At 38.9% G+C, this 23,686-nt stretch overlaps 2 protein-coding genes across 17 annotated transcripts in view; one reads left to right on the forward strand and one right to left on the reverse strand.

Annotated features, from left to right (window-relative positions):
* Positions 1 to 6,477, reverse strand: part of CEP170 (centrosomal protein 170) — a 95,946-nt gene extending 89,469 nt beyond the window's left edge. For 5 of the 11 annotated variants that reach the window (XM_015620650.3, XM_015620648.3, XM_019005900.2 and 2 more), the window contains exon 1: positions 6,342 to 6,476. The gene's annotated coding sequence lies outside the window, so the exon portion shown is untranslated. Of the gene's footprint in view, positions 1 to 5,129; positions 5,308 to 6,341 lie in introns of those variants that run through there. The other 6 variants (XM_019005901.2, XM_015620647.3, XM_015620645.3 and 3 more) reach the window with 3 other exon arrangements.
* Positions 6,478 to 6,892: 415 nt separating this feature from the next.
* The window catches only part of SDCCAG8 (SHH signaling and ciliogenesis regulator SDCCAG8), a 103,752-nt gene continuing 86,958 nt past the window's right edge, over positions 6,893 to 23,686 (forward strand). For all 6 annotated transcript variants that reach the window (XR_001520212.3, XR_001520214.3, XM_015620656.3 and 3 more), the window contains exons 1-9: positions 6,893 to 7,162; positions 13,449 to 13,613; positions 13,714 to 13,796; positions 17,295 to 17,408; positions 17,829 to 17,915; positions 18,209 to 18,349; positions 19,731 to 19,795; positions 21,505 to 21,693; positions 23,523 to 23,661. Coding sequence is in view for 4 of the 6 variants with exons in the window: in XM_015620656.3 (XP_015476142.1) it covers positions 7,096 to 7,162; positions 13,449 to 13,613; positions 13,714 to 13,796; positions 17,295 to 17,408; positions 17,829 to 17,915; positions 18,209 to 18,349; positions 19,731 to 19,795; positions 21,505 to 21,693; positions 23,523 to 23,661 (1,050 nt within the window). In the remaining 2 variants the exon portion in view is untranslated. The remainder of the gene's footprint in view (positions 7,163 to 13,448; positions 13,614 to 13,713; positions 13,797 to 17,294; positions 17,409 to 17,828; positions 17,916 to 18,208; positions 18,350 to 19,730; positions 19,796 to 21,504; positions 21,694 to 23,522; positions 23,662 to 23,686) is intronic.

Raw genomic sequence — 23,686 nt, forward strand, 5'->3', positions numbered from 1 at the left:
CACAAGGTGAATTTAAAAGCTGATTAATTAAGATTTGATTAATTAAAAATATGCTAAAAATTTGTGATGAAAATGCTAACAGTTGAAACTAAAAACATTTACTTAAACAAACAGGCAGGAATTATGGCATACTTAGAACTAATTAATTTCACTAAGGCTATAATACATTCAAGTCTACAATGACTTCCTCAAAATAAAGGCTCTACCCAATTATCACCAATCAGGCCCAATAAAATAATCAGCATGATGTTTAAATGACTGAGATCATGATGACTGAGGACCATTTAGAAGAAATAAAAGGTCTTTTTCAAAAACTGTTTTATGTTTATCAGCAAGAATTGTAACAGTAAAACAAACACAGAATGACTACCGAGTGCAGTAGCATCTGTAACATGAAAAAAATGTACAGGTTCCACACTTCTTATGTCAATAAGTTGCCATCATTCTTCAAAACTCTTTGCTAACGCAAAAGCTAAACAAGTTCTAGGTTCTCAGTGGTTCTTCAAAGGCTCCCTGACTAATTTCTGCTTAAAATTAAAAAGATATTTGTAATAGTCAGTGTCACAGTCAAAGCTAAAATTCAAGATGTGTTTTTAACTAGTGAATCACCTCAAAAAGTTGTTCCTACAAGAAGGGTTTTACCCTCATTTTACCTGACTACTCTCTCTGAAAACCAAGTACAATAAAAAGAAAACATGGCGATTTAAAGAAAAAAGGAGATGAATGACCAGAAGAGTAATCATCATTAGTCTCACAAAACTGGGACAGCTTTTTGCAATAAAAAAAATTGTAGAAAACCAAGATTTTAATTATTTAATTAAGCTGATATATTGCTGAACATGAATAAAAAATCAAGTCATTTTTACTGAATTGTCTTTTCAAGACACAGTTGAAGAAGTGAAGACCAAGTGGAAGGAACAATCCTTAACAGAAACTACACCTGACTCAAAAGTTTGAAGCAGAAAATAGATGAGAGGCTAGCAATGCCTCAGCAGGAAGCAAGAAATTACTGCTTGCAGCTTTTTCAACTTTCCCTTGGCATCAGGTTATATCTATCCTTGGAGCAAAGAATAACTGTGTATAAGTCAGAACAAAGGTCCATCTATGTGTCCATTTTTAGGAAAATTCCAAAGGGGAAAAAAAAAAAAAAAGAAAAGAAGCAAAACTACAATATTACCCATTAAGTGTTTTCTGTTTAGTAAATTAAATTATGAGGTAGAATAATTCCTGACATCAAGATTCCTGTGATGATACAGTCCCAGAGAACTAAATAATCAGCTAGGTCTCATGGTAGAGTCAAGAGAAGGTAGGATTAATGTAAGCAGGAAACAAGTATGTTCATAAGAACACTGAAAAGGTATCGTGACACTCTAACTTCCTATATTTTTTTCCTAATTCTGAAATACAACCCACTTTGAGAAGACGAATAAGACAAAATTCAAAAGGCTTTGAACACAGAATAGAAAGCATATTTAGATGGCCGGGTATTTGCAAATGAATAGAAAGATCATCAACAAAATGATTTAGGCATGTAATTTTGAGGGAAAAGTTGCAAGTACATCTGATTTAATGCACTGAGTTTATTACTACTTTCAGATCATAATGACTTGCTAATGGATTGATTACAAGTTTTTCATATACCACAGCTGAAGACTAACTAAATACCCCATGCACAAAGAAACATCTTGGAACTGCCAGGGAGTGGCACAACTTCTGTTATGTCTCTGACAAGCTCAATAATTGCAGTTCTTCCTGGAAAGAAACAAAATGAGCAGAACCAGAATTTTATTTCGAATTAAGCACAAAATGAGATCTGGAAAACGCGTCACAGAGACTTCAGAAGACTCAGCTATTTGAAAAGGACAATACCCTCTTAAGTTTCACTGACTAGATCAGAATATAAAACATTTCAGTTCAAAAGAATGGAAACAAGCAAACAGAGGACCCTATTAAAAGAACACCAAACCTTGCAATAAAAGCAGCAGAACCAACCAAAAAAGCTAGACAGTAAAAGGGCTGCAGTTGCTGGATCTGAATCAGCCCACCAAACCCACCAGTGAATGACACCAAAGCTCTGAAAAGCACCTAACTAAGGAAAAGCATATTTTTTCACTAATAGTTTCTCAGAGAAAAAGAGAAGGAGAAACAAAGCTGACTGATTTCCTGGACTTACATGAGAAAAATTTATCCTCTTCTATTCAGGGGATAAAAACTATGTTTTAATCTCTGTTTTGAATTAAAACCCCCACCATTTCTCTAAACCCCTACCTGCTAGAACCTTCCTACAATTCTCAAAACCCACACACTTCAAAACTAATAAATAGGAGAAAAAAAAACCTGTGAAAATATTTGAAAATTTATATCCCTAAATTCCATAAAGGAAAAGATACCAATATTAGCCTGGAACAAAAATCCTGCTTACCCTAATACAAAGGCCACAATGCTTAACAGAACTACTTATCCTATTCTTTTCACATTTATTTTCCAGAGAATTTTTTTTTTCTTTCAGTGATAGGTTCTGAATGCTTGCCTGTGGCCTTGGACATTTTGCATACCAAGGACCTCAAATAAAGACTAACAGAACAATCCCAGTATCTTAATTTTTTGTTTTCTTGGATTAATACATAATCCACCTCCTGCCTGACTGCAGTAGACTGCAGCGGTGCAGGGGACAGCCATATAGAACAGTAGAGTAGATGAAATGTATCTCTGCTACTAGAAAAATGAGTCTTCCTCTCTTCCTGGCTTGACACTGCTGTCCTGTTCTGTGTACTTGCTCTGGCACTCATCTGGCCACACAATAAGATAATTCAATTTGCTAATCCAAGGGAGGAAAGGGAAAAAAAAAAAAAAGAGCAAAATAAGAATAAAATAAATAGTGTTCTCCTGGGTTAGTGGAGTGAATTAACTTCTCATGTACTTCGTAAACTACCAGAGTCACTGCAACAATGCAGTGCAGCTATGCTGTACCAAACCCAAGGAAGAGGGAGTAATGCAGAGCCATTAAGATAGGAGAACGACTAGTCAGCCTCTTTCATATCCACCCCACTCCCTTACTTCTCCCACATAATCTAAGAGCCAGCAGGACACACTTCAATTTCAGTGATGCAGCACTGATTACATTCCCAAACGCAGGTCTAGCGACCTGAAATCTAATTACATCAACAATCTACTAAAATATAATTGTGGGTTTTATTTGAAACCTCTATGGCAAGCTGGTTTTGACATATGATAAAAAATGATATATACTAATTTAAAATGTAAGGGTTTTTGGAAGGTCAAACTCAATTTTAACTAAAAAGACCACTCTACACACAAATGCACCCATAGAATAAAAATAGCCTCCCAGCTTTTTGGTGGTAGAGTCAGAGAAATTAAACTACAAGACAGAACCAGGCATTTGCAATTAATTTTAGTATTTTTAAATATTTTTATGAATGTATAACTGTACAACAGACATACATGAAGTCGTTTAAACAACTCTCTTCCAACCCTTATTTGCATGCACTACGTTACAGTTTAAGTCACCTTAATCACATACTATTTTTCACCGTGACACCTGCCCCATTCAGTGCCCTAGCTGGACCATGATCCAGGGAAACATTAGCACTGAGAACTGAAGGAAGCTGCTCTCAGTAGACCAGTCCCTCGAAAATGCATGGATACATGCAAGGATCAATACTAGAATGGAAGACAAGCAGGTGTTTGGTGAGAGCGTTACAAACCTAACAGACAATGGAAGGCCCCCACAGGCTCAATTAGCGCAGTGAAGATGTGCACCTTAGAGGAGACACACTAGCAGACTTAAAGCTCCATTCCTCAGTCACAAGCAAGTTCTTTTCCTCAAATCGCAGTCTCTTGTTCACAACAAAATTAATTTTTACTACATTATGCATATGCAAAGAGGGGGAAGTACCATTGTGTCCTTTTACAATCTCACACGTGGCTACAAGAAGAGAGAATGTACTTGCAGAAAATCTCTTATCTGCATGCATTCCATACCTGACACCCCAGTTCAGAATTTTCTGAAGAAAAACCAGAATTTCACAGCTTTTCTTTGCTTTCTAGCTAAAATGAAAAGAATCATATTTCAGTTCCATTCTGCCTGCAAAGCTAAGAAAAGCAGTTCTACCATGGAAACTGTCCCATTAGGAGAATCAAAGTGATACTGTGGTATCAATACACATTAAATACCTTCTCCCTGCAGTGCCAAGAACTGAAAATGGTACCGCAAAATCCATTTCTGCAACTACTCATGTCTTGGGTTTCATTCCAGGCATTTGAGGAAGCTTCCAAGCTCTCACCTATAACCAAACACAGACTTTTCCAGCTCATTTTTATAACCTGGATCTTTTCTGGCTTGTATGTCATCACCAGAATTTTTAAGAAATTTTGCCTGTTGAACCCATTACAGCAGATGAAACTCATTGTTAGGAAGAATCCATTGTTTTTTTCAGAAGTCAGATTACATACGGGAAATAGCCGTATGTCAAAACCACTCCCCAAACAATGCATTGTCATGCCAAAGTTTGGTAACAATTTATAAGTCAGACGGTTTCCCTTCAAAAGAATTAAAGAAAACATTTTAATCTGATCAATTACAAATAACTTCTAGATTCTTGAAATTTTGAAAAAATTCTTTGTATCCCCAGCTGCACTGGGGCTGGCTCTATTTGCCAGCCTTCCTAATCTCCATCAGACAAAAGAAAAAACAAAAAGCCAACAAGAACAGAACATTTATATGAAGGTGAAAAAGTATTTTAAAAAGTTATAATCAAAGAATGAAGAGAGATTCTTTGCTACATTTATGCTTAACTTTTTCCCCGATAAATAAAATTTAAAGTTGAGGAGCTTCCATATCAGCAGAGTTTAGCAAGACAAGGCTTCTCAGCATCTGGACATAATGTAACTTCCAGAGGAAATTAATCATAGGAAATCACAGCATATGTAATCATGTCTCCGTTCAGCGTACAAAACCTGTCCCATCCCACAAATCATTTTACAGATGTAAGCCCAGGGCCAAAATGCTGTCACAATGCCTTGAATGGCATTCCAAAGGAGAAAAGACGATCATCCCAGTGCTAGAACAGGCTTTATTCTTTCAAAGCACTTAAATATTTTATGAGTACCTTTGCTTTCACAGGGAAGAAAATAATTTCCTCCAAGTGCAGATCAGTGGCTGCTATCTAATCTCTTGTCACAACAACGCAATCCTTATGTATCCGCAACTCATCAGCATACCATCTCCATCTCATTTTTTTCCATCAAGCCGCGAGCACTGGATGGGCTAATTGTCGGCTCACGTTAAGCAAGCGCTCAGCACAGGGCCGCAGGCGCTGGCAGGCAGCGCACGCCGTTCCCGCCCGGCTCCCGGCTGGCACGGCCCCGCTGCCCGCCGGCCGCGGGGCGCAGGGGGGCCCGGGCAGCGCCCCCGCCCCGCCCCTCCCGCCCGCTTCCTCCGCTGCGACGCCGCTTTCTGCTCGAAAATCGCCATCGGGTTTTTGTTAGCGCAGTAACCCGTTCGTGCCCACGGCGGGCGCACAAAGCGGGCCCGGGCTGCTCCTCGCCACCGGGGACAGAAACCCTGATTTCATGTTTTTCCCAGGAAACGCCTCGAAAAAGGAGAAGCTCACGCCTTCGTGAAGGATGTTTTCGGAAGCAGGGGACCTGACTCGTCGGGTGGAAATACGCAATATGAGAAAAGGCGAAACCCGCAGATTTTCTCCATCTCCCTTTCACAGAAGACATTATTTTAAGTAGACGGGGGAAAACGCCGTATCCGAGACGAAGGGCGTCATTGATTTTTAAATCCGGAGAAACACGCCGCATCCAGCCCCGGGGCAGCCAGTGAAAGAGGGTCACCTCCCCCAAAAAATTAAACCTCTGGAAACGTCTTCGCTGGAATCGCGGAAATCCGCCCGCGGGAGGGGAGGGTGCGCAGCCCCGGGGTTGGGTGGATGGGTGGGTGTGCCGGGGGCGCCCCGCGGGCGGAAAGGGCAGGGAGACGCGGGCAGCGAGATCAACAGCATCACATGCCAGATGCGGGATGCCGTCGGCGTCCCGCTGGTGGCGATGCCCCCTGGCATCGGCGATCCCCCCGTGCTGACGAGGCGGGGGCGCGGAGTAAACTACGGGCCCGGCGGAGACGGGGGAGGGGGAGCGGGCTGTGCCCAGACCGTGCTGCCTCCCCCTCCGCCGCCCGGTCGTGTCCCGGCGAGCGGGCACCTCCTGACACAATAGACACCGGGCGGACCCACGGCGCGACCGCGGCCCCTCTCCCCGCCACGGCTCCCGCCCGACCCGCAGACCAGGGCGGCGGCGACAGCATCATCCTCACTCACCCCTCCGAGGAGGCTCGCCGCGTCGGGGAGGGGCCGTCGCTAGCGGGTGCTCAGCGAGCCGGCATCCCGCGGGATGCGGGAGCGAGGGCGGAGCGCGCAGTGTACCTCTGGCAACGACCCCGGCGTTATTCCCTGCACATAGCGGCGGCTAACGGCACCGCGGCACCGCGCCGCACTGCGCACGCGCCAGGGCCGAGCGGCGGCGGGGCCGCGCTGCGCCTGCGCCGCACTCAGACAATAGCGCTCCCCCGGCTGCGGGCGCTCCCTGCGCGGGCGATGGCGGGAGGTAAACGCTGCTTCCCGCCCCGTTCCGCCCAGGCCGTGACGGGACCGGCGCTGAGCCCGCTGCAGGCCCGAGGGCGTAGGAGAACGGGCTGTGCTGTGCGCAGGCGCGACTGCGGCCGCGATCAATAACAAAGGGGAGATGGGTTGCGGCGACCACCCTCCCGCAGTGGTCGGGGGTGGGCGGGGGCTCTGCCTCCCGCGGCGCGGTGCATGCCGGGACTTGTAGTCCTGGCGACGGCATTCCCGCCATCGGGAAGCATACGGACTCCTGGCGTTGCTAGTCTCAGCTGTGGCGGCCGGCGGCAACGGGCGGCCATCGGAAGCCGGAGGATCCCCGCAGGTGGCTCCTCCGAGAGCCCAACGCGGGAAGGCAGAACGGGTGGAACTGCTTCTCCCCCAGCCTCGCCACGGGGAGCCCCCGGTGTCAGGGGACAGCGCCGGCTGCTCCCCGGGAGCCAGCAGGGTCCTGATGCGGGCGCCCCGCGGGGTGCGCGCCCTGGAGGAGTCCCTGGAGCGGTACCAGAGGCGCCTCCGAGGTGAGCGGCACTGGCGCGAGGTGAGAGCGGGCCGCCCCAGCCGCCGCCCGGGTCTGCGGGCGGGCTCCGCTGCGCCCGGCTGCCCCCGCCCCGCCGAGCCCCAGGCCGGGCTGGGACGGGCGCGGAGAAGTTGTTCTCCTCACACCCGATCGCAGGCGCCGTTCTTGTGACACGCGTTCGTCTCACCGTAACTCGGCTAGGGCAGGGCGGCTGCCGCTTCTGGTGCGGTTGTGGTTTGTGTGAGGGTTTTGGCCGTCCTTGAAACATCGAATTCTAGTCGTGGTAAAGATGAGGGTACGAGTGGATTCTAATGAGAGTGGTTGTTTCCCATTCCATCGAGTGTTCTCATGCCTGCCAGTTTGTCCAAGAAGCCTGACAAAGAGCACCTGAATCTGTCAGCCGTGACAGCTGGGCTTTACCAGTCTTCAGACTGTCAGTGACTGACTGGGCAAAGTAAATGTCCGTATTCTGAAGAGAGCCAATGGATAGTGTGTGGGTATGCGAACCTATCGGTGCAAAAAGTTGTGTTCTGAGCACAGCTTCCCCACATGGCCTGTTGGGATGTTTCCTGTGTGATAGGAAACATTGCCAAAAAGAAGAAGAAAGAAAGATAAAACAATGGGAACATTTTCAAATAGCTACTTGATTCTCAGCAAGTATCTTTTTACTTCCTTCTCAAAAGGGCATCGGTTTTTTACATTAGCGATAGATTTCTTCTGTTCCAGAAGACAGAACTTTGAGGAATAACTTCTACTTACTTTTCCTGTAGAGGAGATGGACACGGTAATGCTACTTGACATTCTCAGTTAACTGTTGCAGAACAGTTAGGATGACAATTACTAGGGCTGTTTAACTGTGTAAGACTGTTAGAGCTGACCCTAGCTAATGGACACATTGGATACATGTATTCTCTTCATACAACTTACTTTACCTTTTTCTGACTAGATCCCCTTACACTGGATCCATTATATTTATTAATTTCATAACCCGAATTTCTGGGGAGTATTTCCCCTTTACACTCTTGGAAGCAAGAATTTTCTTTTCATACAATGCCAAGCTAGTTTGGATTTCATACATCCAGGGGTGCCTCTCTGCCAGAATCAATATGGTGATGCACAAACAGCCCCAACACAGGGCAATATGACCTATGTTCCATTATATTTCTCAGTGATGTACAATATTTAACTCCATTGAGCTGGACACCATTTTCCACATAATTATTACTGGTGTTAAGAATTCATTGTAGGACAAACAGGTTATCATTACTCTCAAAGTTGTCAAATCTAATGCTTTACCTATTTCTCTTACGAAGTTATACATCTAGAGATTTTTCTCTCCATTGGGATCATTCCTGTCATCTGGGTTCTGCAATTTTAGCTGGCATGCTTTGGGCATTATTTGAGGTTTGTGAAATAAAGCGGTCTTAACCTACCTGTAATGCTTGACATTATCTGCACCCAGGCTGAGCTCATGGCAACAGGTTTTCACCACCTATGCTGGACAGCAGCACAGCAGAACCACTACAGTCTTACTCAGTTTAATGGAAGGGTGGATAAGTTCTCAAAGAGTAACTGGTTATTTCAGTGCAGTGTCCTTTGTTGCAAAGGCAAATCCGTCAGAAGACAGAGCACCTGAGTGTTCAGTAAACCGAGTCTGGTGGCCAGAGGGAAGAAACCTGGGCCAAAAAAACCTGATTAAGACCTAACTAGAGCCCAACAGAGAGGCTTTGATAAAATAACAAATGTTCTATAATGTAGCTTTTCCTGACCTTGTATAGTGAAAGTCTTTAATACTACATGTAGCTCTAAGTTAAGAGGGCGGTGTTTGTGCAGTTGGGGTTGTTGGGTTACTGCCTAAACTTTCAAATAACTGAGACCATTTCAAACGAACCTTAAAAACTTTAGGAGATAATATTTCTAATAAAAAATTCTTCTGAAGAGAGTAGAAGTATTTTGTAAAGGACAATAAGTGGTGTGCTGCTGTATTCCTATTAATTACTAAAAATTGACAGGCGTACATAATGTGAATGTCCAATGGGCCTTCTACTATACCACTCCCAAGAGCAGAGCATGTTGCCTTCCTGTGAATTTCCCCTTTTCTCCTAACAGCAGTAAACTCAGATGACTAATTTAGAGTCCAGTTCTTTGTTTCTAATATATTTCTGGTTTCTTGATAGAGAACTATTAGCTTATTTTTGATGTTGAGTTTTCTGCCTCTTGAGTAAAAAGCACTGGCTCAATGTTGAGACAGTATAAGAGCAGGAGCAAAGGAAGGGCAAACCATCCTTTTTAGGTACTGAGCCTGATACACTTGTCTATCTCAGGTCTGTCTTAGTATATTGCGGAAATTACATTCTGTATTCCACTGCATTGCTGAGTGCAGTGTCTTCCATAATTTCAGAGAATGGAGATGCAAACTCTAAGAGAAACAGATGAAAATATAAGACTTCTACAAATGAAGTTTCATTTTGTGGCTGTTTTGTGTAGTTCCAAAAATAAAACAGGAGAGATGGAAGTCAAAGCCATCTTAGGAAAAATAAGTATGTGGCCCAGTTTCCAACACTACAAGTTAGCTATGACACTGAAGCAGCTTAGAATTACATTCTAAATTTATTTTTGCTTGGGCTTTTTATTTTTATTTGGCAGTTCTTTCTAGGTATTCTTCTGAACAGAAAACATTTTTTTAAGGGTGGAGAAGCTGTCAAAAGGAACTGGGAAATGAGGTTTTCACATGTGAGACTTTCTAGAGCTTATGCAAATGCTTTATTTCTGCAGAAAGGGCTGTTTTAGGAACTTGTGACAATGACTGCTGCAGCTTCAGAGAACCCTGTGCTTTTAAAGATGATAGCTTGGTAAAAGTTGTGCTGAAATGTGTTGTTCGGATGATTGGTTCTTTTGCTTACAGAGTATTTTCTATGGCATTTAGGAGTCCGTGAATGAGGTAGCTTTGGTGCTTTCATTTAAAGGAGTATACTTTTTAAGGAGTTCTGTGAAGTGCCTGAAAGAAAATCTCTTGTTTAGGCAATGCTAACCTTGTTCAATGCTTTCTGAATTTTTTTTCCTGTTTTGACTTCAGTGGTAACTTGTTCTTACACTGATTTATTTTTTATTTTTTTTAAATGTATTGAGTTTGATCCATCAGATTTGGGTGCTACCTTGTCATTTTTCAGAATCATCTCAGATCCTTTAAACACTGAAAACCAAAGAGCTTAATATTTTTATTTTTTGAAGTTTCAATACATGTTAGTCCAATTTCAATTATATCCTCAGGTGTTCTGATAGCACATCAGAATAGGGAAATAGCGCATCAGTGATGTCTTATCATAGAACAGGAATACATGTTTGGTTTTTATTTGTAGTCTTAAGACATCAGAAAGAAAGATGCTGACTGATTTTGATATGCAAATCATAGTGCTGCATGTGAGCAGTTTTTGCAGTATGGTTTCCCTGAGACCATGTTTCCATAAAATGTACAGGAGTAGCGTAACTGAAAAAATTAGATTTAATGAGGGTGCGCTCAAAAATTAATGGCTTCTGAATTAATTAAGGAAGTAATAATGTTATCTCTAAGCAGATGATCTTTGTTGTCCTGTAGTTGGCATCCACAGTGTTTTTTAAAATTTCTTTCATATTTAAAAAGAATATTTTTACACTACAAGAAACAACAAACATAGTCTTTCCACTCGGTGCATTGTCTTTTACCCTAATGCCCAAAATTATGTTCCTTACTTTGGAAATTAAAAATGCTGTAATATACTTTTTCCCTTTTAGGCATCCAGTTCAGCTCTTACTGAACTAAGTGTTGGATGTTTTATATATGATGAATGTAAAGCCACACCACTGGGACCTCCTAATTCCCAGTTTCCCAGTGGTGAGTGTTTTACCTATGACAGCAATATTAATAATTTGGAAATAAGCAAGCTTTTAAGAAATAGAAGCAAATACTTGATGTCGCTTTCTAGAGTGTGGTGACATTTCAGAGGTGGGAAACTGTTGTCAAAAAAAAAAAAAAGTGGCATCAGTGTGCCATTGATAATGGTTTTTATGTGTTTCACTACTACTGCCCTGTATGTTTATGGGAAAAGTGGGCAAAGCATAAAAAGGTCTAGGTTGCCTGTGTGGATGTAGTAACAGCTTGGAGTTCAAAAGCTGTAATACTACAAAGAGAGAGAAGTTCTGGGAAAACTAATATATATATATATATATATGGGCTTGGTTGGTTCTTTCTTGGTTTTATTTGTTGTTTGTCCCTTGGCTAGGATGCAAATACTGGAACTCCGGGGTTCTCTGGCATCTACAGGGAATAGGGAAATCAAGGAACTTTATTGTTATCAGATGACACACCACATGACAACTTAAATGAAATTGAATGCTTCTTGGCAACAAATGGTTGCAACATAGTTTGCTAAATATCTAAGCCATTGCATAAGTGAGATTCTTCTGCCATTTCTCAATTAGCTCTTCCGCTCTCATAGCATCCTGGAATGCTCAAGAAAGGATGAAGAACCTAAGTATGCCAAAAATGAAATATTTGACCTAAACCCTTCTTTTTTGAGTCATTGCCTTGTGAATGGTATTTGGGTTTGTTTTACTACATTATGACTATTTAAAATAGGCTTTTTGTCTACTTTTACATTAAATTCAATAAGGGATGGAGTAACCAGAAATGGTGGTGTAAGCTGTCAGATGATTGGGCTTTTAAAAGTAAGTACGGGGAGAAGATTAATAGGTCAGAAGTGGGTGAGGTTATTATTAAAAACTAGCATTGCTAAAAAGAGAGTGATGGCATACTGGACTGAGAGCATGTTCTTAAATATAATGCTTTCTTGGGGGTTATTTATATTTTATAAGCTGTTGGTAAATTACAACCAAGTAGAGAAGATGGGAAAAATGGTGAAAACCATTACAGTGGGAAAAATCAATTTCCAAGCTTCAGTCAAGATGATATGAACTTGAAAAAACAAATAAAGTTAAGGCAGAAATACTTATGTAGCTTTTGTTTTCTGACTTGAACTGCTATTTACCTTTCTATTTAAAAGAAAAGTTATTAACTTTTTTTACAACAACCTATACTCCGAGGCATGTCTTCTAACTTCTACCTAGAAAATGCTTAACTGTGATTATTATTTGAAGGTTTTTTTGCCAGTGACAAGAAATATTTTAGTTATTTATACATCATATCAATTTAGAAATTACAAGCATGTAAAAATTATGTAAGAATGTGTGTTGGAAAGGTTACCATTTTCTAATTGTAGCAGTTACTCCAATAGAAGATGTTTCCTTATAAACTTGGCTCACAAGAGTGAAATTGCTGTTCTGTGGGCATTTATACCTAAAAGAATTAATAAGTGAGTTGTCTGAGGTCCAATAGTACAAACTAGATGTATCCTTATCTAAAACTAAGCCTATATTTTGTGATTTCCAATTTACTTGTCATCTCTTAGCTGCAAATCTCTCAAACTTCTTTCTTTGCATGTTCAGCTTTAGCAGAGTGATATAGCATTTATGAATTATGATTGATGTTCATGATTTTTGTCAAGTCAGCTGAATCAAATAAAAAAATTAAGAAAGGAATATAAGGAAAAAGTATATTGAACATTAGATAAGACCTTTAGTGTATCATCTTTCAGTAAGTCAGTTCTTGAAAATATTTATATTTATCTGTATAGAGGTTTTCTGTTGTGTTTTTTTGTGTCCTTTTTCTAGAATAGTGCGTGTTATTATTTATTTTTCACACTTTTTCGGAAGTCATTGGTCTTTATTAAGTAACTGTTTTATGATGGCTTGGTTTGCTGAGTTATTACTTCATTTCCTCAGGTGTTTGTTTCATTGTATGACAGATTGCTTTGTTATAATGTGTGGTGGCATCGCTAAAATGCAGAAACATTTTTCTTGGTTTCCAGTCCTACATATTGCAGAAAATGTAGCATGAGCTTTAGGTTCATTGAAAAGTGTGGAAGGTGCATATGCTAGGAAATATTTTAGGGTCAAGTATATTATTACTTGTGCTGCTGCAGTGTCCTAATGTACTGAGGGGCTAAGATGCTATGTATAGCTCTTCTCTGAAAAATTAATATTTTGTAAATATTTTGCAAATATGGAATTATTTTTGGCTTTTTGAATTGGATAATTGCTTCTAGTGGCTGAGTTTAGGTCAAGTAGTCAAGCTAGACACATGCTGAATGCTTGTAGTTCTCTCATGTTTTTTCCCATTTAAAATATCAGTCAGTAAATCCTTTCTTTTATGTTGTTTATTGTGGCTAATGATGTGGTTGGGGTTTTTTTAGAACGTGCCAGTGAAAGCATCTCTCAACTGAAACAAGTCATGGCAAGAGGTGATGATGGCACTGGATTTGACCAGTCCTCTGTGGATGAGGGCAGTGACAATGCAGACAGGGCCAGTGATGACTGTGGGAATGCAGCCAGTCAGGAACTGCAGCACAGTCAAGCAGGTAAGATTACTCTGAAAGCAACTGGTTTAAACATTGTTAGAAATTATGAAATGAAAAAAATAATTATTTATTGGTTACAATGGTTTTTATCTCTTCCTAGTTAACCAACTTAAAATTTTGTTGCAATACCAAGAAAGAATGGAAAGTGAAGAGTCTCCCTCAAGAAGGAAGAAGTCATTCCATGTAAGTTTCTTCTGGTTTCATTTGTGTTATTTAAATAAATGGCATGCATGTTGATTTTATACTATACCGAGAAAAAAAGAAGCATTGAATCATTTTTGCAGTCTTAAATACAGGAGCTTCCTGAGGCTATGGCCAGAACTTGGTATGCTTGTAACCATAATGGAAGAAAAAGGAATCTAGAATACAGGGTTTAGACTTTTCTTCTCTTTTTGTTGACCATGCATTGTGGTCATCCATTCTTTTTTGTTTTGAAAACACTTGGGATAGACAAGAAGGAAAAATTTCTGAAAAAGAAGCCTCTGTTTTCCTTTGACCGTACCTTAAGGATTCTCAGCATCCTTCTTATGCTTTAACTATGCTTCTTCTTGAAAGAGCAAGAGACATTTATACAAAAACAAGTTTTGTAGTTCTCTGCCAAAATGTAGTGGTCTCTGTTAAATTTTATTTACGCCCTTACAAGGGCTTCTCATATGCTGCTTCATAGAAGCAGAGCTGCACCAAAGTACATGTGATGCACCATTCAGTGCATATAGAGCAGCTGCTGGTTGCTAGAATCTCTATAGAGATTATAGAGAAATAGAATAGAAAAATAATTCAAGGGCACTGTTGCAGTTTTATCTTCTGATGGCCTATACTGAATACGTTTGGTTTATACTAAGCAAGACAAGCAGCTCTTTGCTGTCAAAGTTAACAGCTGAATAATCTAAAGCCTGTATTCCTGCTGTGTTGCCTTCAGCCTGTATAATGAGCATGGCTCTACTGTCCTGATGTTAAGGAATTTTATTTAAAGTTAACTTTCTTGGAGTATTCCAAGATCCACGTGTTTAGTATGGTTGTCCTGACTGGTATTTTGCCTCATAATGTCATAGGAAAGAGTTAGTGCTTTGTAGCTCAAGGGATTGATGCATCATTGGTTGACTTTGGCATATCAGTATCAGTTTGTATTGAGCTCTGTAAGGGAAGGACAGAATCTTTTATTCCATCTTTGGTGAAGTTTTCTACTTATATTGGTAAGTTTTAGTACTGTGGAAAATTTAGAAAATTTAATATTTTTGTCTAAGAAACTTAGTGCTTTCAGGGAGTGGATCAAAGGATGGAGGAATAAACAGAGAAAAAATGGGAATTTACTGTGTTGGTACAGCATTGTCCCATTTCTTCCTCTTGAAGTTTCCAGTGAGAGACATTCTGTGGAGTGGTGGCTTTCTGCTCTGCAGCTGTTCTCCATCTGCTTGAGGATATGAAAGTGTTCTGAAGGCAGACCATGTGTAAAGCTCAAAAAAATGCTGAACTGCAAAAGTGCACACACACCAAAAAAAGGCTCAAACCCTCATAAAACACAAACTTGTCTGGTGATTTACTGGACACTGCAGAAATGCTTCTTGTATAAGAAGAATCCAATTTCCCAAAGGTCAAGGAGAGAGTACTTAGATTATGAGTAACCTAAACCTTTTGCCTTGAGTGATGCCGAAATACCTGATGACTGCTGAGTAAATGACTGCAGGATCTATAGCTAAATATAATATTTCACAAAAGCTATAGTCTTCAGTAACCTCTACCACACTTCATGCATATAAGTAATGTCACAACAAAATTCCCTTTTCTTGCCCATTGATTAAACTTACAATAGACATTGAATGAGTGTATCCTTTCTTTGATTACACCCAGATGGCTGGGCAGAAATTTTCCTTTTGCTCTGCACTTCATCACCTGAGGTCAAGGCCCAGCAAGATTGCTTCATGTAACAACTGTAGTTCTGCAGGCTGAGTTTTGGCTAACCTAGTTGCACACAGCTTCTGTTCCTGACAGTGTTGTTATAGCTGGAGATGTGATGGATTCCTATTGTTTCCTGCCAGTTTATAGGGTAGCAAATTTTCTCTAATTCTGTGGTTTAGTTGCTTGAAATTTGAGGCAATCTGGGAGAGTACAAGGAGGGCCTTATTATCTGTGATGTTAGCAAAACTGTTTGTCACCATGTAGAATGCTGGCTTCTAAAGCTGTTAAGCATTTATATTTTATAAATTCTTTTCAGTATTAAGTATTTGAATGTGAAAACATGCCTAATTGTTTGGTTATTCATACTGATATGACTACCATATGTGATACGACCATCACTGATCAGATGTGTCTTTCAGTTCTGATTTTAATATTTGGCCTTATTTAAATGCATGCCTCTCCAACCTCTGTTTTTTCACCCTGTTACACGTTATACTGTGAGAACATTAATTTTAAAAATCCCAAAACAACTTATAATCAATTTATAACAATTATGTTGTTAAAAAGGTAAAAAAAAGTCACAGAGGTCCTCTGTTCTTTGTGTTGAGAAAATATACTGCCTGTTATTTTCTTTTTAGTGAAAAATTCCTTAGCATTATTGTTTACATTACAGTGATGTTTGTCAGTTTAAACTTTGGAACTGAAAAACAGTGAAAAATAATTTTAATAGAAATGGGGTTTTCCCACATTTTCTAACACTGCTGTGGTGTAATCTTGTCAGGGAGACAGCTGGAGGTCTCAGCTGCAAAATGTTCATTATGCTTTGTTAGAAGAGGGGCAGATGAATAGGAGCCAGCAAAACAGATGACTTACAAATACTATTAAGGCTATATTATATATACTTTAACGAGTGTGGTTCATTTTTAAAAATTTATTAAGTAGTTAGGTTTAAGAATTTAAATCAAGGTGAATTCTGAGTCAATAGAACATGGGGCTTATGTCTACCGAGCCAGGCAGAATATGTTGCAAATTTGGAATTCCTTCTCTAAAGGGATGTTTTTTCAGATGGTTCTGGATATCCTCCATTTGTCTCTGCAATCCTGGTTCCAGATATCTCAAGAGTAATGTCCCCACCTTTAAAATGGCTAATACCTATATTTGTTATAATTGTACTGTAAGGATTTTGTTGCTAGAAACTTTTACCTCATCCTAATTGAAGGATTATGCCTTTATAAGGATTGGACAAGGAATTTTAATGCATTGTTGGCAGAACCTGTAGATAACTAGTAGATGTAATAGCTAGCCATTAGTAGCTTGGTTTGCCTTTTTTTTATTTTGCTTTGTGGGGTTTTTGTTTGGGTTTTTGGGGCTTTTTGTTTGTTTGGTTTTTCTTTTTTTGGACGGTGAACATTTCAAAAGTAATATTTAAAAACAAGGATGTGGGTTTCTGAATCTTTGATCTCTTTTAGACTGCAATTATATTTGAGACATATATCATGGAATATTTTTGCACAAAAAGGTATGTTTCTGACCCAAAATCATAGGTGTTAAAATTGTGTGAGTTTCAAAAATAGGGATATGTGTAAAGATACTTGTTTTCCTTCAGAAGTGTGAACTAGTGCTAGAAATGTACCTGTTGTTCTTGTGAGAAGACTCCAACAACAACTCTGTGTGCATTTTGTAGCCTTACCAGAAAGCTATCGGTTGTATTCTGTTTGCAAGTAACATCTTACTGCAATAATGGAAAATCAGAATATAACACATGCTTTTCTTCACTTCCTTCAGAAACCCCCAGAAGCTGTACCTGCAGACTTACCAGCCCTTTCCAATCTTGTTCCTATAATTGATGATCAGTCACAGTACATTAACCATTTGGAAGCAGAAGTGAAGTTTTATAAGGTATCAGTCAACATATTTGACCTACTAAAACCCTGGTCCCCCAGATATGAAGAGCTGCATTAAAAGCAGATTACATTTAGATTTGAGGTTGATCATTGTAATTAATGACCAAAACTAAAAATGAGCCAAATGCAGTTCAGTAGATTCCTTACCCTGTGTCTTGGTATCTGGTGTTTAAGGGTCTTTAAAGACATTTTTACGTCCTATCACAAATACGAATAAGCTTTTTTTTTTTTTTTTTAACAAGATTTATGGGAAGTTAAGCTGCAAAAATACAAAATCTGTCTTTTGAGTATTCCTAGTCTCTCTAAAAGGGTTAAAGTATTTAAAATGTTAGTCTAGACTCTTGGTCTCAAGATGCATTTCAATATTGATAGCCATCTTAAGGAGCCTTTTAAATGCAATTCCTTTATCCTACAGGAGGAGTTGTGTGGGGTGAAAGATCGAGAACAGGCAGTTTTACTTGAAAATTTGGAGCTCCATCAGAAGCTGAAATTCTTAACTGCAGTAAGTTTTTATTTTTTGTTGCTTTAATCAGTGCTCAGGGATATGGACAGATTATTTTTATGGAAGGGTATACATATGGTTGTCCACAAACAGAATTTTAGTCAAAATTTAATGAGAATTTGTAAACATGGATTTCCTTGGGTAACATCATTTTTGTAGGTTGCTAACCTAATTAACTTGTTTATTGGTGCTTATATTCTACAATTCTGTAAAATTCAATACTTAAGTGAGTAATTTTGTTTTAAAAAACAGCCTACGTAGTCATAACTGAAGCATTAATACTTTTATTTTAGGCAAATACTCAGAACTCCTGGCCTGTAGGTGGTAAAGACTGTAGCACACACCAACCTGTCACCTCATCAACGGCACATAACAAAGATCAGGCTTTTGCTACAGCAGCTTCTGGAGACAAAGCAAAATGGCCTGTAGAACTGGTTGGTATTTCTTCAGAGTCCTACCTTGGCAAAACTGTTCAGTGTTGTTGTTTTCCCAGTTCTGATGATCAACTTGGAAACAGACACAGGAGAAGTTTTAGTTGACTGAACCTTAATCTGAGCTCAAATTTTATTCTTTTAAATCTCATCTTCTCATTATACCCTAATTAATATTGTGCAGTTAGACACGGATGGCAGGTTGTAGCTGCAGATGATGACTTCCCAGAGATAATTCTTGTTTAAAGATGAGGTCACTACTCTTTGGAGATTCATAGGAGTAACACAGCGCCCAAGCAGGTGGGAACTAGCTGGTGTAATTTATGTAGCCCTCCACACAAGCTCTTTTCATAATGAGTTGTTCTGCTCCTGGAGCATCACAGGCTCAGTAAGGTACAAAAGTAGTTTTGTGCAGTCTGCTCTCCCTTAACTGAATTACACACCTTATGCTTTTAGAGATACAGAGGAGTCCTAGTAATTAATGTTGTCTCTCAACATTATCATCTTTCAAGATGTAGTCTCTTCCTGTATTTTTAGTTTCAGAGGATATTAATTTTCCATTTACTCTGAAGTAGTGGGATAGTGTTGCTATCTTTTGGGAAAAAACTTGGGTAATTGAAAAGTTTTGATATATTTTTTCCATGTGCATTTGTGTACTATGGAATTTATACAGTACTTTAATTCTTTAATTATAAAGTGGGTTTGGGTTTTTTTTTTCATAGGAAGATACAGGTTTGGTTTTTTTAATGCTATTATTTTAAAGATGAAGACCTCCATGGTCACTCATGCCTGCAGTTGTTTGGGAGCTATTTTTTAGAGTAATTGCTCTTTTCTTCATCTGCCATGTTAAAATCAGGAGAATCATGTTGACTAACTTATTTTAAAGCATCATAGTGAGCTAAATTTGTAGTGCTTTATCTGGTTTGTTGTCACCATTGTATTTAACATGGATGTGGTTGATTCATATACCTAATTCTTCACCAGGTAATCAGAGAAAAACACATTATTATAAATAAATAGCCTGTGTACTTGAAGTTCTTAATAATTTTGTATAAATGTCTGCTGACTTGTGGGAGAGCAAGAGCAAACTTGAGACATGATCATCAATTTCTGTGAATCACTGTAGAGAACTGAGGACTGCAGTTGGAATTGAAACAATTTACCATATGAGGATCTGGCAAAAAAACCTTATTTAGAAACAAGAAATGGGAAGGTTGTTCACTTTTTAGACTTCCAGAAATGTGAAATATTTAGGTTTCTCTGCCACTAGTATTTCAACAGGCTTATGTCCTCAGGGGAAAAGAATGTGGGTAAAGTCTAGGTTTATTTGTAAAGAGTGTTATGAAGAAAGCAAGACATATATTTTCTCTCATCTTTTCTAAAGGAGAATCTAAAACTTTTTTATCAAGAAAAAGTCAATATCCTTGATGCTCAAATACAGTCTCTAAGGTAATGTGATTTTTTTTCTTAAAATAATCCTTAAGAAATTGTCACTGCGTAACAGCATGAACTGTTTTTAATCTGATTTTACCTAAGACAATGTCTGAATGTTGTATCTTCTGATAGTGTCCCTGGAAACTGCTTTTCTATTAAGTTCTTTCAATCATAACTGTAGCAAAATTGAATATACTGCTACTTTATAGAAACAGTAGCAATGAAACATCCTTTTTACCCTCTTTTTCCTAAAAAAAGGTCATATAGACCACTCGAAGAAAAAAGAGAAATTGCAATTTTAAATTGTGTGACAACTTCCATAGTTAGCTACTTTCTACTACTATTTAATCATGGTTCCATATATTTGACAATGCAGACTGTTCTGTGTGTGAAAAGAGTTGTTGGTAGGGAGACAAGTTAAAAGAATGCTCTCTGCATTGGTGAAACATTGCAACATGCAAACCAGTTGTCTTATTTAATGTAAAGGAGGATCTTTAATTTCAGCTGTGTAATCCAATTTTTTTTTTCCCCTTGGCCTCAAGTGTTGTATTTACTCAGAAATAATTATTGGAGCCTAAAGTTGTCTCAGAAGTTCCTCAAATACATTATTCAGCCTCTGATTTCTCCTAAGAGGCAAGATCTTGCAAACAGGAAGTTCTGCAAAACTAAATTTTATTGGAGTGAGAAATATCATTTTTAGTGGGACTATCTTCCCTTTTAACTTCAAGGATGAATGTACACAGGACTTGCTGATTTCTGTCCGTGACTTTCCAAAAATAGGTTTATTGCACCACAACTGTCTAGGGATATATGCTGAGCAAATTCTGTTCAGGTTATAATAGATTATATGTAATAGACCAAGTACTAAAATTGGAAAAAGTGCACAGAAGATTTTCCAGATGGAAATAAGAATGCATGCAGTGTATATATCATGTGCACAGTAAATCCAATGCAACCAGAATGTGTCAGACTTCCTATGTGTGTGCTGCCCAGATGGCCTGCATAACAAACCCAAACCTTTGGATTCATTGCACAATTTGTCAAATTGATCTTTATGTGCACAGTGTGCATTTGTCTGGAACTTCCTGGTGTTAGCATTCCTATTGCTTGTGATCTCCCCAGCCTGACACATGCTTGGGAATTCTGAAGAAAATTCTTCAGAGCACCTAGTAAGAATTTTTGAGACAAGTAAAAATTTTAGCCTGCTTTTCTGCACATGTGTTTGTCCTCAAGTTGTATATATTGCTGGATCTGAGTGAATGTGCTCGATATATCTGGATTCTTGTTTAGGAAGTAGAGAATAAATATGAATTAGTTATATTTTTAATAGAAACAACAGAAAATTGTTAGAGTATTGAAATATTTATACAGCTGATGTGGTTTTTGCTAATGAATATTATACTCTCTTCAGACAAAATGTAAGCTTACAAGTTTTTTATCTATACATTTTCTGTTTATCTTTGATATTTTCTGATAATGTGGGGGAAGAAACAAATTAACACAGTATTGATTTGTCTATTAATAATTTTGATTGGGCAGTTCAACTGTTACCTCTCTGTTAAAGTCTTCCGTAGCCTATTGAAACGTGTAAAATATTACAGGGATTCATTACAAGGACTCTTACAGTTCTTTTTAGGCTACATTTGTAGTTATGAATTGTATATGGGTATGACTTGTGGAAATACGTAATTTCATAAACAATATTTTTCATTCCTTCTTTCTAGAAAAGACCTTTCGGAATCTCAGAAGACATGCAAAGATTTGGAAGGAAGGCTGAAACACCAGAAGTCGCTGTTTTCAGTCAGAAATTGTAGCCAGGTTGGTGGTCTGTGCCTGAACTGTGCCCAGCACGAGGCCGTTCTTGCACAGACTCACTGTAACGTTCATGTGCAGACCATCGAGAGGCTGACAAGGTAGGCTGGGGGGGTGTGTCCTTTGTGATTGCAAGTATGGCTGTTTGCATTAAACCATTTAAATCTCAGTGTCTTGGGTTACGTTCATAGAGAGATGTCCATTTACAATGCACTCCCAAGCTGGAGTCATAATGCTGAAATCAGTGAATGTAGGTCACAACCACTTTGAAATCCACAATTTCAAAGCTTTGCTACTTATTTCAAGCGGGAAAGAATTTTAGTTGTTATCATGTATTTATGATACCTTGGGCTGACCAGATAATGAGACTATTTACAGTCTGTTTCCTGCACTTTTTTGTACAAACAAGTCACTCTGTCAGCACAAATATTGTGCAAGTCTGTGCATTTTGATTATTTCTTCCAAAAGTTTATTATAATTCCCTAGTTGGAAGTTTTTCTGGCTCCACTTTATTCTCCTTACATATGGGGAGCTTTTCAGATACATCCACAATAGGTTGTGTGCTTGAGGTAAGATGCATTTCCTACCCAGAACACCTGTAGTAGTTCCTCCATGACTACAGTAAGACAGGGAAAGAAAGTTCCACTGTATAAAAATAAATGAAATTATTTGTTACAATCTTTATTTTTCTTTTTTATTTTAATTCTAGCTTTTATTTAAATAGTTTTTAAAATCACAGCTGGAGAGGCTGAATATATGTAAGAGACCAAAGGGACATAGAACATATATGTACTTGGTCAAATGGGCACAATCCCTCTGCACTAGATGGTTATTGCCAGGATTTATGTATTTTTTCTATTATCAAGTCCAAAAATTTTCTGGCAAAGCTCTATTGCTGAGAAGTCATGTTTCAAAATTGCTTTTGTAACAAAAGTAATTATTTGTCACAGATGTTGGAAAAGATGAACAAAATGTAAATCAGTGTATTCTTGTCCTCTTATATTACAGTTAGCTTGAAATAAAAGATTTGAACTGACCTCTTTATCTATCTTAAACTCATTTGGAGGTTTAAAAAAATCTAAAAGCTACCTCTACTTGTGGTGCAGTTTATTAAAAACAAGGATATTTTAGTAGGAATTTTCAAAGGAACTTTATCCAATTCAGAAATTAAATGAAATTTCAAAGTATGACTGTTAGGTCTCTGGCAAATACAAAAAACGTGTTGCCATTTCACACAACATTAAGAGCACAAGAGTTTTCAGCCAGAATCTTGAGCTGCACCTAAACCACAGACAACTAAACTTAATTTAAAAGATTTTAACATATCAAGATAATGTAAAGGTGAAGTTAAGTATCACAGTTTTACCAAATCTGCTTTACCATTTAGTACAGATTTTAGTGCCTTTGTTAACAAAAGTTCAGAAGAGTTGTAGAATCCAGGTGTTCTATTGTTTGGCTTAGTTCCAGTTTGCAGCAAATGCATTTAGATTGTCATTTGATACACTTAGCAATTACTTGTTGATCCTAACCCTTCCTTTTTATTATTTTTTTCCTTTGTTTACATTTAATGACGGTGTAATTCCATATTGCCTTTTTTTTTTTATTTGCATGGATCCCCATTTGTCAACAGAATGTGCTTGGTTTCTGTACATCAATGACTTGAGATCTGCTCTCTTTACTGGCAGTTTTTCTAATGGTTTGTCCTTCTGAAATAGACCATTGAAGGACTGGTTGTCAAGAAAATGATATTTTCAGTATCTACCAAGCTTACAATATGATGTCTTTCATGCATGAGTTTTAATCTTGCTTTGCTTACCAGCCTTAAGTCTCTAATCTGTTTGTATTTTATATATGGTATGCCAGTTTGGGTTTTTTTCCTCTTACAAAAAGACATAGACAAAGTATCTGTGTTGCTTCTTTTAATATGCAGAGAAAGAGATGACTTGATGGATGCACTTCTTTCAGTAAGACAAAGCATGAAAGAGATGCAGGAAAGAGAATCTAATGCTTGTAAGCAAGTCGAACATGCTGTGCAAATGGCAGAAGAGGCCAATTTTGAAAAAACAAAGGTAAGTCCATCACAAAATCAGAGCT

This window comes from Parus major, chromosome 3, assembly GCF_001522545.3.
Source record: "Parus major isolate Abel chromosome 3, Parus_major1.1, whole genome shotgun sequence".
Lineage (NCBI taxonomy): Eukaryota > Metazoa > Chordata > Aves > Passeriformes > Paridae > Parus > Parus major.